At 40.4% G+C, this 15,141-nt stretch overlaps 1 protein-coding gene across 1 annotated transcript; it reads right to left on the bottom strand.

Annotated features, from left to right (window-relative positions):
* Nucleotides 1-2,885: 2,885 nt before the first annotated feature.
* CHMP2B (charged multivesicular body protein 2B) lies at nucleotides 2,886-14,735 on the bottom strand. The gene is made up of 6 exons (XM_052794658.1): nucleotides 14,566-14,735; nucleotides 11,246-11,337; nucleotides 8,071-8,265; nucleotides 5,437-5,539; nucleotides 4,294-4,400; nucleotides 2,886-4,137 (listed from the first exon to the last, which is right to left on the bottom strand). Exons 1-6 carry the CDS (start codon nucleotides 14,597-14,599, stop codon nucleotides 4,024-4,026), a joined length of 645 nt encoding a protein of 214 aa, XP_052650618.1. The 5' UTR covers nucleotides 14,600-14,735; the 3' UTR covers nucleotides 2,886-4,023.
* Between the last annotated feature and the right edge of the window lie 406 nt (nucleotides 14,736-15,141).

Below are 15,141 nucleotides of genomic sequence, written 5' to 3'. Positions count from 1 at the left end.
TAGCACTCAGTGAAGGTGGTGGCATGCATTTGTGTACCTTTCATGTTATGTGATCTAATGTTATGTTTGTTGAAACTACTCTCCGATATATATAAATTTTATTTATATTCCAAATTATTTTCTTAATTATAAAAGGCTTCCTAGAAATGCTATAAGCCTGTACTTCCCAACCCCCACATCCAATAAAGTATTCTCATACATTTGGTATTTCAGGTAATGGTTTGTAGTTCTGTTTTGGTTAACACTGTACTTTTTTAGTTGTGTATCATGCCGATGTGCTTATTCATTTTAGCATGCTGTAATAATTAATTCAAGAGCTGACTTACCATAACATTGTCATTTCTAGTCTTATAAAAAGTCTCACAAGTGAAGGCTAATTGCACAAGCATAGCAAAATAAAATGAAAAGTGACACATAACGCCATTTTCTTGCAAAAGAATGACAACAGGCTAAGTGCAGGAAGCAGCCACCACTTAAACACATCTAGCTGTTGCCATGGAAATACAAACAAATTAGAATTGTTTAAAGAAAAAAAGCTGGATGAAATCAACTTAATGTGCTACAACTGCAGCCATTAGACTTAAGAGAGAGTGGCAATTCTTTTTTTTTTTCTTTTTCTGTAGGAACAACTTCCTGGGTAATTGCCATCAATCACTCTTGATTGGGGAAAAACCCCTAGATAAGAGTTCTGAGGGGTAGCTTTATAAACCTGCCAGTAAGAGTTTAGTTGGCCATTTGACTAACATGGGCTGCACCATTTTTCTTTGAGATGTTTGTGGGTTTTTTTCTTGCTCTTACTTTTCCCAGTGACTTTAGGTAGGGTGTTAAAACTAGGACAAAATGACATTATGATGACATTTAAATCTGTGGTTCACCTGTCTCTGAAATACTGTGTAGCATTCTGTTCCCCTCATCTGAAGGACCTAGAAAAGGCCCCTATACAGGCAAAGCTGAGGTCAAAGGTAAGCTGAATAGCTGTTTAAGCTACTGCCTCTTTTCTAGATTTAATGTGTGTGCATTGAATGCTATAGAGGTCTACTGAATTATGAGCTGTATTGAAAGGCTGGATGGAGCCAGGCTGTTCACCGTCTTGCCTAATGTAAGAACTAGGAGCAAACATGTGAAGATGGCAAGAAGCTTAAGAAAAAAACAAAAGTGGTGGTTCTTAATATGGTGGGGAAAAAATCTGTGGAACTCCTCTACTAAAAAATGTGGGTGCCAGAAGTTTATTTATATAGAGAAGTTCACAGATGAGAAGGCCACTCAAAGCTGTTGAGGAACTTACATATGGCTCTGGAAGTGCTCCAAATTGAAAATAGTTAGAGGTTGGAAGAGTATTAGGGGAGGAAGTGTCATCTACATTTATCTTGTTAACATATTTTCCTGGGCATTGCTTATGGGCATTTGTGGAGTAGGATTCTGGGTGAGATGGACCTTGGGCTGCCCCAATAGAGCCATTCTTAGGCTTATGTACAATTGCATTGCTGTTCTTGGACTGAGGACTTTCAGATTGAGTTGCTACTAAGGTGTCAGCAAAGATAAAGGAGTTTAAGGATTGAGTGGGGTTTTTTTTTAGTCTGCTAAAAGTGATTTAAAAGGAATTTGTTTCTAAGTAGGAGATGCACTTTTGTTAGACACCTACAACATACTAACCATAATTGAAATAAATATAAGCAAACCTGCAAACCTACAACACTTCTCACTCTACTACTGAAAGATTTTTATACAGATTAGAGCTGCAGGACTTAAAAGGTAACTATTAACAGAAACATTGGATAGATATTGACAGCAGCCCTAGTTCAGCAGTCTTACTGACACCAAAAAAGCAATGCTTTTATTCCTGTTCATCCAAAACCCCATAGACAGAGGAAAGAACTCTTAATGACTGTCAAACCTGGGTGTAATTCTATTACAAGGATAAAGTGCACACTTCATTCAGAAAGCACATAAGCCTTGGTGTTCAACCAAAATGCAATCAATCAGTAACATTTTATACCTAACTATTTCACATTATGGTTTCTCCTTCAATGCCTACGAGCAGTACTTGGGCACCCAGTTACAAACAGAAGGGAATGTAAACTTGATCAAGTCTTTACTGAATGTTGAGTTTAAGTCAAAGGCCCACAAGCAACTACAACAAATATTGTGCTGCTTTATAGCTCCAGTCAAAGGAAAATTTATCACAGCTAACAGAAGTCCACAGAAAGACCACTAAGAGACAGATGTGTTAGACTAACCCTACAGAGGACAAAGTCATTGTGGAATAAAAAGCCTTTTATTAGATTTTTACAAAATAACTTGTAAAAAAAAAAAAAAATTCACCTCATATTGGATATATGCAATATATAAACTTACACATTCCTACCCACTACCTCACAGACTCATAGTTTGTCCATTACTTCTTCAAAGAGAAAGAACACCTGCATTTCTATGCCAAAAACAGATGAGGGCTTACCTATGTTTTTTCTCTCTCTGTTGACATCAATCCTAAAAAGCAGATGGTGCGACAACAGTAGATTCATAGAGGTTATGGTTTCCTGCTACACTTTCTCTAGCAGCAAAGTCTCTTTATGAAGTTTGTCCCCCCACAGTTATCCTGGTTTCACTCTTGGGAGGTATTTTGCTTTTCTCTTTTCAAAGCCCAGATGATCTTGTTGTTTCTGTTCAATGAACAGCCCCACTAAATCAGCACAACTGAGGGGCAAATAATCTCCAGCAGGCTAAGGGCTGAGGAACTTCACACCATCTGGGAAGTCATAACTGGGAACTGCATTCTCAGAGTTTGTCATCTATTTAAAATATGAACAGTTCTTATTTCACTAGCCTGATGCGTTCCATTTAAAGCTAGAACCATGCTGATGCAGTTCAGAGACCATAGAAAAACCTTCACAGAACCAGAACACTTTTATTATAGTGTTTAGACAAGTAATTATGAAGTATCATCCAAAATCATTCTCAAAACTAAAATTTAGATTTAGCTTATCAATGTGATCAATTGCATCTTAGTAAACAATACAATTATGCACAGTTACCTTCCATTAAGAAATACTGTAAAATATATACAAATGTTGTTTCAGGCAAATGTCCTTTTTGCAAGTGCACTGGTTGCATTTCTGAACAAGTGCATTTCTGAACTTCAGCAGAGTCCCATCAAGTGTACACAGAGGTCTCGCCATAGTGTCTTGTGAAACCATCTTAAGTACAAGTTTACTCACCTTTCAAAGACTCATTATGAAAAAAAATCACAAAGGTACAAGATTTATATACATAAAGGCACAGCAATTCTGTTGAAACCAGCTATGTTACAGTACAATAGAGTTCAGTCAGTGCCTTTCATGCAACAAAGTTCACTAGCAAATTTAAATCCTCTTCCAGTAAAATTAACTGCACAAGGACTATATCCTTCCCTTTCAGTAAAAAGAATAACCAGCTATTATTTAATCAACTCAAAGTTACTACAGGAATTTGAAAGAAATACATCAAATGCTTTTTCTTTCTGCCTAATTTTGCTAGACTTTCAAGGCTATTTCTCATCAAAAGAAAATAGTTTCCAACTAAGAGCAAAGGTGAAGTTTCGTTTGTGCTAAGATGACAGACTAAAAGTTTTTCTATAGCAATAGTTTTATAAAAATGATATATATTATATAGGTGCTGTCCTAGGAGGCATCACCACCAGCCACAGAATAGCCAATTCTAAAGATAGATCAGGAAGCGAGATAGAAGAAAACTTTGAATTCAGAGGACAGATTCAGATCAGGTATAAATGAATCTATCATTAGAACTACAGCCCTGGTTGGTCCAGTGCTCAAAAAGACTCCATGCAATGGATACACCAAGTGTACTTCTCCCTGTAAATTGATTCAAAATATTCTCCTCTTCTCCTTCCCCCAGTACCAACTTCAAGTTGTCGTTTCTGAAGCTTCAGAGTTTTCCTAGATATCAGTTGCATTGAAAGAGTATTTGCACTTTTTACATCTGTCTGCAGCTGAATAATTAGAAGGCAGATTGCATATTGCCATCCAGCTAATCGACTCCCAAAGCTTTGAGCTGTCGTTCAATCTCTTCATCTGATATGGTAGCAGCTTTTGATGTTGATGCAGATGGTAAGCCTCTGGCAGCTGACGGAGCTTTGGCCATCTAGAAGAATACAGAAGTTTTCTTCAGTCAAAATAATACATATTATGACAAGCTGACTTCTAGAATAAGACTGTAGAATAAAGGCTGCTAGAATGAACTATTAAAAAAAGGGAATGAAGGGGAAGAAGCACATGAACTGGGTAAAAATAGCCATACCTTTCCAGAGATTTCAATTCCTATCTCATCAAGCACTTGGTTAACAATGTCTTGGCTTTCTTCCTCTTCATCGGAAGCATCAAAAATATCATCCAGAGTATCATTAACTTAGAAGAAAGAAAAAAAAATCCACACTGCTTTAAGCAAAAAGGTTACTAAAATTACCTAGTACTTTCTATCCTCCCAGAATGTAGTAGTAATACTACTGTGTAAGATACTAACAGAAAGCACCTGTATATTGGAGAGGCTTTCTTACCTCTGCCTTGCAAAGCCTGTGAGCACAGCTAGAGCAACAACGGGGTAAGGCATGACTGCTTTTATAAAAATGTTTAGTTTCATCAAAATACAGCAACTGAACTATCTCCCCCTCTACTAGGTTTTAACTTTTCTTAAAAACATCTTCTACGGTTTCATAAAAATCCCTTTCCTCTTCCTCCTCCAAGTATGTTGCTAAATTGTTAACTACTCAGCTAATTTCTGAATTGCAACAATACAGTTCTGCACAGTTGAGGTGTTCACATCTTGCTCAACAACATTGGTTTGAGTCCATACTACTTACTATGGCCAACACAGTGGCAGGGATTAGGATAGGTAGGAGACTGTGCGAGCAACACCAGGAAGTTTGGTATTACTTAGTTTACAATGGACAGATGCAACTGGGAATAAGAAACTTGCTACCCCCCAAGAAGTTTGTGGCTTAAATAAAAAAAGGAGACAAAACCATCCCATACCACCGTGTTATCAATAATTTCTAAATTAAGTGTCCATCCCCAGAAGAAAAAGCACATGCAAAACTATCAGCTACAGAAAGGGCAATTTTTCAAGTTCCCCTACCAGTTATGCCAACAAGATTTTGAACTGGTCTCAAACCTTCTTCCCTTCCAGTATGTTGTTTCTAGAAGTATGATGGCTGTTATGCATGAAGATGGGAAGGAACAGATTCTAGATTTAGTATCCAGAGCTACTAAAAAGCCTAAGGCTCAGCTCCCCTGCTCAGACATGCATTGTTTTGTTTGCTCTTCATTTTTGCTGTCAATCTCATTGTAGAAGTAAAACTTCAAGCATCAGTATTTCTAGACTGGTTCTACCCTTCCAAGAGCACTGTGGGCTGTAGCTAGCCGTTCCCTGCAGCGCAGAACTTACTCATTTCTTCAGTCATTTCCATCTTCATGTTTTCCTTCTGGAAATTCTGCATAGTTTGTAGTGTCTTTTGTGGATCCATTTTCTTATTAACTGCTTGCATTGTCTATTAATATTGAAAAAACCCTTAATCACACAACGAGACATTAGTAAATACCAATATATACATTAAGAAGGAATAAGAGTTTTCTAATGAAAAATGCTTCAGTCCAAATTTCACCTTCCTTGTACCTTTACATCCTGTGAGAACTGTAGACACAACAGATCAACAGTACAGTCTGTACCTAGTAAGAAATATTGCTAGCTACTACCCTAATAAATACGCTTTTAAATGTATGCGTCTGTCTTGCACCACGACCATTCTCCTGGCCTTATATTAGGAAAAATCTGCCTGATCTAAATGAAAAGAATGGGACAATATTACCTAACTTGCAGGCTATACACTTTAAAGAGGTAAATGGCTGCAGGTTTTTCTATTCAGTAAGGAACATTTATTTAAACCACCACTAGAGGACAGGCATTAAATTGCAATTGTTTCTTTATGTTATAATTTAATGGAAAAATTACTTTTCTCTGAAAAGCAAATATTGAAGTGTTCAGGAAGTACATATTAGCTTAGGGTGAACCTTTGTAATGGGTAGCAATCTTTCTGTGACAGTGTAATAAAACTTCACCTGTTTTACTATGAGCATGTAGCACTGCCTTTGCAGGCACCAGTATTTAGTACTTTATTCTTTCCTAAGAAGCAAGCTACTGTATGTCTCATGGGACACCAAAACCTAAATATAGACATGAGCAATTCAAACATAAAGTCTAACCATCTTTAAGAAGATAAAAGAGTTGATTAATTAAAAGGGATGCTGTCAAGCTACTACAGTTGCTACTGGCTTTGTAGAAGCTCTTCTGCCTTCATCTCTGAGTTTGTTTAAAGTGATAATGTATTATGCTTCTAATGTTACTTCAATTTCAAAGACTGTGTTCATAGTGATGATATTTGAATTTAAAAAGTTGTTCTGGACTTAGAGGGTGTTGGTTCTTTAGAATTCTTTCACAAGAGTTGTAGATGGAAATAAAAAAATATTTCCACTAAACTCATACAGAGTTTATATATCTTCAGAAAATAAGGGTTAGATGCATGATTAAAAGAAACAGGTAATTATTAACTGGACTTTCTTATGTCCAAAATTAGTGCCATACATGCTAAAAAGTATATAGAAAATACTTTGAAAACTTCGCATGCATGTATTTGTCTTGCTTGTTGAGGCAACTGAGTCCATATATTTTTCACTGATGGTTGTGTGAGATTAAGAATAGTTTATGATCTTCAAAATGAACAACTGAATACTTTTCTTTTTTAAGATCCCCATGTTGATAAGGCAAAATACTCACTTTAAAAATTACCAGAAGAATTTAACACCTTCCTCTCCAATAATGTTACACAAACTAGCCCATAGAGGTACCTGCTGTGTTTCAAAAAATATCGCTTTTCTGGATGCTGGTTAATTTATTTTTTTAATATTTTTGTTTTTTCTACTGACTTACCTTCATAATTAGTCTAGTGACACTTTGGTTTTGAGAAATTTAATCCAAGATGTCTCATAGATAAAAACAAGTCAACCATGTAATAATTAAAAAGCCAGACCAACTCGTTCACATGCAACACTGTCGTACGAATAAGGAGTAAGCTGTTTAACTCGATTGCTTGTACAGTCAGACGAGCTCCCCCTTTGTGGGTTAGTCATGGAGGATGGAAAGTTTGCTGCAGAGACACAACTTTGTATCACTGAAGGGCTGACATCTGCCAACACACTGCTTCTAAAAGACATCTGACAGCAGCGCCTTAGCAGTCGTTACTTTCTGCACTAAGTTGCATTGCATTACTGTGTTTAACTGGCATGTAATTGGATTTAACTTGGACTATGATAAAAGCACAACTCGTCTACAATGATGCACGCTAATTCTGTTTCCTACACCTCAAGCTGAACAATCCTCCTTGCCAAAAGCAAACTCCCTATTCATCCATTCAAGGAAATAGGGGAAAGTTCACAACTAGCTCAGATAAGAGTCTGAAAAATCTGAGTTCATGAGATGAGATTTGTGAGAAAACTTAATGCAATACTGTTTCCTTAGAGCATGGAGAGTGAGAATGACAGGGAACTCCAGATTAGATTTCCTTAGGAACTTAAGATCCAAAGCAATAACCTACTTTTTGCACAAGCCATAGAGCTACTGTGACATACTGCCTTGATTTCTAGATGAAGCATGCCCTACTTTTTCCCAATAAAAACTGCTTGTGACAAGGTATACAGGCCAGACATGTAGTGGCATGGTTTGGGGTTTTTTGATGTATTAAAAGAGTTCTTCCACTGGCATTCGAGTTTATTTTTTATCACGCAAACATTTCACAGATGTCTAGCCCAAGAAAATATGCTTTGTTAGGTGCTAACTGGCTGGATTGACTAGACAAAAATTTCATTATATGAATCAAATTACATTTCCCTACTGTATGCTCAACACCATTTCGGATATTAAGCAATAAGTTTTATCCCTTCAATCATCTTACACAAAATAACACAGCTTAACTTTTGCAACCTTATGCTGCATTTTAATGTAAAAGAATATCTTGTAATGCCTTACTTTTGCTGTAGTTGACATAGCTCCTGCCATCTTCATCTGAGAGTTCATGACCTTTGTTTGAGTTGACATAGAAGTGACTTTAGAGCTAACAGCGTATGTTCGATTTTTCTGCTTCCGCAGTTGTACAAGCTGTTTTGCTAGCACTTTACAGGCTTCTTTGTTACCAGTCTTAGCCATTTTCTTTATTTCCAGTTCCTGTTAAAAAAGATATAAGATTAATTCTACAGAATTTTCATTCAAACAAAGACTATAATTAAACCTTAACACTAATAATTAAATTCCAAAAGTTAAATATCCTCTCAATTTTTATTTTTTTAAGACATTTAAAGTTATATAAATAGTCTTCCTTGCTTTTCTACCAAGGCTATTTAGTAGAATAAATGCAATGCTGTTATGATTTGACGAGAAGAAAAAAACACAACAAAACTGAATTATAGTATGGTAGCACACAGTTCCCCAAAAGACTTCAACTTCTGCATAATGTCACATTCACTTATATGCGCACATTAAATTCCATATCTGGATAGGGAGTAACACTTCAGAAAAAACCCCAGAAGTGAAGAAATTATTATGGCCAGCTAACTATTAGTGTCATGACTCTAATCATCTTTGATTTCTTGCATTCACAGGCAATCAAGCCACATCACACCCATGGAAGAAATGCGGAGTTCATAGGTTCTTTTTAACACTTTTTCAGCCTCGAGAGAATCTCATAACCTTTTTGGGGAAGAAGTAGATAAAGTTAGATAAGCAATAATTATAGGCTGTTTGCCCACATAATTTAGCTGGACTTAACTTAGCACATAATAAAAGTGGTATAATTCGTCTACAACAACATGTGCTTAAACCTTAAGAAAGACACTTCTGCCTTACAAAAAAACCCCAAACCCCAATCTATCAATTCAAGGAGAAATAGCAAGCTATTTAGCCCAGAGGCACCAGGGAAAATTTTGGCACAAATAATCTTATCAGCTGGGATTTTTTGAAGTATGCCTTCTGATTTGTGACTTGGTAATGTAAACCTTTCAACTAATTTTTCCTTTTCAGCCTTTTTAAGGAGGGCTTGCCATAGTATCTCAGTTCTTTGTACATCTCCAGTTGTACATCTTGATTTTTATCATCAAGTAAAAGCAGCCTTTAAAGACCAGCTTTCTCCTGTGATTCTTCAGGAGAATATACCTACTACAGGAATACAGTTGCTTCACTTTATGTACACTGGTAGTCCAGATAGTCCAGAAAACTGCACTTACAAGAAGATATATTGCTCTGAAAAGGTAAATACTGGTCACCAGGATATGAAAACAGTCATGTTTAAAGCAAGTGTAAACTGACCTACTGCATTAGCTTTACTACTAGGAAAGATCATGGTTAAGTTTACTATAGAGATGGCACCAGCACAAGATCTTTTCTATAAATCCATAATTTCTGAAAGGCTGTGTCACACATACTATTTTTAATCCAAGAAGGTACAGATCAGCAAATAAGGAGCATGAGACAGTTCAAACATTAGAGGCTTGAAATATATGTAAAGCTGTCCTCTTTGTAAGTAGCTCACAGAGACCACAAAACCAAATATCTATAACATGCCCAGAATATTATCTCCTTTTCTCATACCTCAAGTATCGCGAAGGATAGGAGGGATTAGTTTGCACACTAGCAAACACTAGTTTGCACTCTAGTTTTAACAGCAAACATTTGAAAATAGGACTTTTCTCATCCAGAGGAAATACTTAAGTAGCATTTATAACCTGATTTTCAAAGCAAAATGCAAACCTACACCAACCATTGCTAAATCATTGCAGATAATCCAGCCGCAGAAATCAAACCCTATATATAGGTGATTTTATTCTTAATTAAGAAGAATTTGGGTAAAGACCTGAAATACATTATTTGCTTTTGAGAGGTCTGGGGCAAGCTTATTAAAGTCAGTTACGTTCTTCTGGAAAAAAATAATCAAAATTCATACAGTCATATGAGGTTACTGAACTGAAACAGAACTGTCTGTATACTTTAAGGTATTTTTATACATTGAATTAATATAACTAGGTTTTCTCAGGGTAGTACCTCATAGTTAAGGAAAAAAAAAAGTCTTTCTGAAGAAAGTACATAACAAAATGTTCTGAGATTGACTGACAAGCCCTTGGTCCTTTTTCACCTGATATAACTCTGAAAATTAATATTTATTGTCCATTGATTCTCTCACTGTAATAGCAATTTTTAACTTTTTCAAAGACATATTTCACTTCTCCTTTCTTATTCTCAGAAATCCAACACTTCTGAAACAATTTACTGTAGTAATCAAAACTTCAACCTGAGTATTCAATGAAAATTAAGGTTATTTCCAGAGTCAAAATATTTCATACTGAAAAACTCCTTACCTGTGAGTAACCTATTATATCTTACATGTTCAAGGCTTCCAGAAACAATTTCTCTGACCTCTTTTAGTTTATTATTATTCCTACCTCTTGGTACTCATGCCACTTGCTGCCATGAAACACCAAATAGCTACTGAAAGAGTGGCTGGATTCGCATAGCTTTTCCCACAGTCTGAGCATGTCTTCATGCATCAAACCCCACCATCTGTCACATCCATTTATCCAATTATACTGCCACACAGGTGCAGCATCCGTTCACTGAATGCTCGATAGCTCACACACACTAAGTTTTAAATAGATCTTAATTTAGGCAGATAGTTTTACTATTATTAGCTAGTTTTAGGGAAGTTCTATATGAATGAAAATAACACCCTATGGGGTATTCATGATACCCTATGGTTTTTCAAGTACTCTCCTACTGAAGAATCATGGTAACATATGATAGCACTGACACTTCTTTCAGCTTTTCCACCACAAGACCACTGATTTACAAGCCTGTTAGAAAAAAACATTCTGAAGGATAGAGAATGCTAAGAATGGAAGGGAAAAATGAATGTGGTTATTTTATCTAAACATATTGTTTCAGGCTTTTCCTATTTAAAGGCTGAGAATCACTTTTAGATAGTATATTTTTTCCAACACAATTTTAATAATTGAAAAGTCAAAAAGGGGAAGACAACTTTTTTAGTGTTCAATTATTATACATTGAGTTGTATCTTCAGCGCTTTGTAAGTTCTCCGTTATATTGGGGGTGTACCTTTGTTTTTAAAGAGTAAAATAAAGTTCCTTGTTCTACTTACCAGTTGTTTTTCCTGTTTTTCGAGTGCTGCTCTATCTCTGGTTATAGCCCTCTGTGTACCTCTTAACTCTCGATTTTGCTCCTTTATTATATCTGGAAAGAAAATATTTATAGCTGGGAAAAGTTTTCAATACTACATAAACATTTTATCTGCTAAGCACTCTGCAGACATGCAGTGTGTTTGGCAGCCTCCCTTTGTTCAGAATGAACTGTCAGCATTTCAAATATATGAAATATTAGCAAAATACAATTTTATGTATACATGATTGTGTTTCAGCAGCATAGGCCATATCCCATAACAAAAAGGCTATTTTACCTAGTATGTTTCTTTGCACCCTAGCAATAGCCTTAACCACACAGTAAGTTAGGTACACACACTTTTCTGCAAGTTCAACTAACTTAGCAACAACATCCACTGTGAACCCACTGCTTTTCAACCAGTCAGGCCTAACTGCAACAGGTAGACCAGCTGAAGAAACCTTATATATGAGATCTGAGAGCAGTTAAGGAGTTCTCAAGTCCATTAAAACAGCGAAGATACTCCTAGATGCAAGTCCTGGATCCTGCTCTTCTCTGTCCTTATTCTGGTTTGACAGAGATTACTCTCTTCCATAAACATACCGCATCTGCACAGCCCAACTTCAAGTCAGACTATAGAGCAATAGTGTTCGAACTTTATCAATTAGCAGATGCTTAAGAATATTAACATATGAAAGTGGAGGCCTTTATAGTGAATTTAAGTTTCCTGACAACTGACATAGCCAGCAGAAGCTTGAACCCTGTCTATCAGGTGAAATGTATCATCCTTCATAGGAGTTTTGTCCACCGTACTATTTAAAAATCATTTACCAGTAACATCCACTTATTAAAGCAAGTATTATTTACAATATAGGCATCAATCATGCTAGTTGCAATTAACTTTCGTTAGAATTTACAGCATGTGCTTAGGTGTGATTCACCTGGGCAAAGGTAGAGAGGTCTGCATCTGACTCAGCATCCTCTGACCTTTATAGAGGAAGTAAGTTAGTACTTTTAGGAAGAGATTCATCTACTCCTAATGTACCCGTCTACACGACATTAGATAAACTTTGGGTGGGAGTTTAAAAGGAGCAGACTGTCACATAAACTTTGTTTAGAGCTCTTTCTTCTGATCCACAGAAGTAACATGGCAGGGTACTGCTATTGTACTTACAAAGTTTGAAGCACATGAAAGTCAATACAAACAGGCAGAGTTGCTACCAGAAATAAAGGCATGAAGGATAAATTCTAGCCACTGCAGCCACCCTTTTCATTTTTTAAGGCTTGTGACAATTTTTCTACAAAAAGAAAGAAGCATTCACGTTCTTCATTTCCACAATCAGAAATACTGTAAAACATCCATCACCGAAATTATTTCGGCCTTAATAGGTTTGAACCAGAAAAAACCCAAACCTTCAGTGGCGTTCTAAAGAGAGCATATACACTAACCCCTCCCACCAATTGTTTTTGGCCAAATAAATACATATTCCAAACAAACTCCGTGAAAGAGAGACCTGTTTTTATAGTGCTACTACTGCTCCAAGAACTACACAAAAAGCATCTTCAGGAGATGTAGATTTTTCAATGGACAATAATGAAGAGCTGAAAGATGACATGGAATATAACACTGCATTCTTCACACCAGCAAAGCAGCAGTGAAAATTATACTGAAAACAATGCTACAGGCAAGTAATTTTGAAGGTAGATAAACGTATATTACTTGCACAGCTGCACTTGCGAAAATGAAAGAAAAACCTTAATAGCTACACACAAGATTGTTGTCTAACTACAATAACTATTAAAAAAAAAATCCCTTCATGTAGAAAGCTTGAGAAATAAGAACTTCAAGATGATAAGAAACAAGAACTGTACTTGTCAGGAGACAATAAGGGTGAGCACGATGCTTATTTCTGTTGTTTCTGATCTCACAAGCTCAAACTAAGGATAGCAATAAACCGAAAACAACTATCTGCAGTTACAGGCCCTTTCATTTGTTTTTGCAAGTGAAGGCCAAGATGAGACCTTGGTTCTTGTTTCTCTGTGATAACTGACGCAAATTCTTTACTCCAGCAGACAGAAGACGGGGCATTCCTGAGACAGCCTTTTGCTGATAGCCACTCCCGTGTGTCAGGCCACTGCCTCGCACACCAGGGTAAGGAGGAAGCACCTCCATTCCTTAAAACAGGTTGGACAAGAGACACCCAGTAGGGCTTGATCCGGCTCCTACGATCCTGCCTTGGTCATGGGAGAAGCTCAGTGCCATCTCCCCCTTCCTCCCCTTTCAGGTGTTGCACCAAAAATGGGAAGAGACAAGTGGGAAACGTACGTATTCTCCGTTGGTGACACACAATTGGTTGACGCACAGCGTCATTTTTGGCGAGCCATTTTCAAACGAGGACACACCTGATTTGACACAGGGCACCCAACATGCCAGACAGCCAGCTCTGGGGCTCGCCAACCCCCAGCCAGCCTCTGCCCCACCGCCACGCCTGGGGCACACCGATTTGGAGGCCTGACCGTTGCCCACAGGACTGCTGCCAGGTAAGCGATCTTTTTCGGCTTTACTTTGGAGACCGTTACTTCTGTGTAAGTTTAAGCGTTTTGTTGACAGACCGACTACAAAAACATCAAGACCAACTTGTTTTAAAACCCGCGTACAAAGCCAAGCAAGCGGTGGCGGCTCGGCAGCTGCTCTGCGCAGCCGGGCAGCGGCTCCCGGAGCCTGCGGCCGTGCTCGGCCGCCTTCTCCCCGCCGCAGAAAGCCGGCTCCCGCAGACCGGCACCGCTCGCCTCCCGGCTCCTTCTCGGCTCCAGCAACTCTTCGCCGGCCTGTTTTGTCCCCTCGCTGCCAACGAGAGACGTTCCTCCCCCTCCTCCATCACCCACACACCGGGATCACTGGGGCCCGGCTCCCACACCTCGCCCCGGCCCGGCCGCCCCGCAGGGCCCGATGCCCCGGGAATCTCTCCCCCCCCCCCCCCCCCCGCCTCGCTGTCCCAGGGAGCCGGCCCGGGGACTCTCCCCGCCGCCCCGCCTGGCCCGAGCGCCGCCGGTGAGTCACCCCGGGCGGGCTGTGGCCTCCTCCTCTCGCTGCGAGTTCCCGCTCCGCCAGGACACAGAGCCCGAGGCCGCCGCCCCGCAGGCGCCGCCACCACCCCCGGGCTCCCGCTCCCCCCGAGCCCAGGCCGGGGCCAGCTCCGCGCCCGGGACCGTACGAGAGCTGGCGGCAGCCAGCCGCCCCCGGGCTGCGGGAGGGGCGGCGGGGCCCTCCGCCGGGCGCCGGCGGCCCCGCGCCCCACTCACCGTCCACCGTCTTCTTCTTGAAGAGCGAGGCCATGGCGGCAGCCTGACCGGGAGCCGCCGGACCCCCCACCACCACCGCCGCCGCCGCCTCAGCGGGCTCCTGCCTCCCCCTCAGGTGACCAGGAAGCGGCCGGGCCGCGGAGACCCGCCCGGCTCCGCCTCCCCGCCGGCGAGGGGCGGGCCGGGCCGCCGCGCTGCACCCGCCTACCCGGTGGCGGCGGCGGCGGCGGCGGTTCGGGGCGGCCGCTGGCCGTGGGGGGCCCGGGCCGCCTCTCCCCGCCGGGGTCTGCCGCAGCAGGGGGGTCCGCGGGGTCGCTTCTCCGGGGCGGGGCGGGGCAGCGGTAGCACCTCTCCGCCGGGTTTCTCTCCGCGCTTGGCTTTGGTCACCCCGGGCGGCGGGAGAGGCGCCCCGGGACCCTCCCGGGCGCCGGGGTGACGAGCCTGGGAGCCGGCTGAGGGGAGCGCGGGGAGGCCCCCGCCGGCGGTGTGCGGCCGGGCCGGGCCGGGCCAGCGCGCTTTCCCGCCAGCTCCAGGCACCGCCGAACGGTTTCGGTTTTCTTCGTGTATGTTTAATTA

Source organism: Harpia harpyja, chromosome 8 (assembly GCF_026419915.1).
Source record: "Harpia harpyja isolate bHarHar1 chromosome 8, bHarHar1 primary haplotype, whole genome shotgun sequence".
Lineage (NCBI taxonomy): Eukaryota > Metazoa > Chordata > Aves > Accipitriformes > Accipitridae > Harpia > Harpia harpyja.
This window is presented reverse-complemented; position numbering and strand designations above follow the sequence as displayed.

What these genes read in the sequence shown, in the direction of transcription:
- CHMP2B (XM_052794658.1), bottom strand. Translation starts at nt 14,599, where the DNA reads ATGGCCTCGCTCTTCAAGAAGAAGACGGTGGACG. An exon ending in AAAAACAGGAAAAACAACTG is followed by an intron (nt 8,266 to 11,245) that starts GTAAGTAGAACA and finishes CTTTTTTAACAG; the next exon opens with GAACTGGAAATAAAGAAAAT. An exon ending in CTATGTCAACTACAGCAAAA is followed by an intron (nt 5,540 to 8,070) that starts GTAAGGCATTAC and finishes CAATATTAATAG; the next exon opens with ACAATGCAAGCAGTTAATAA.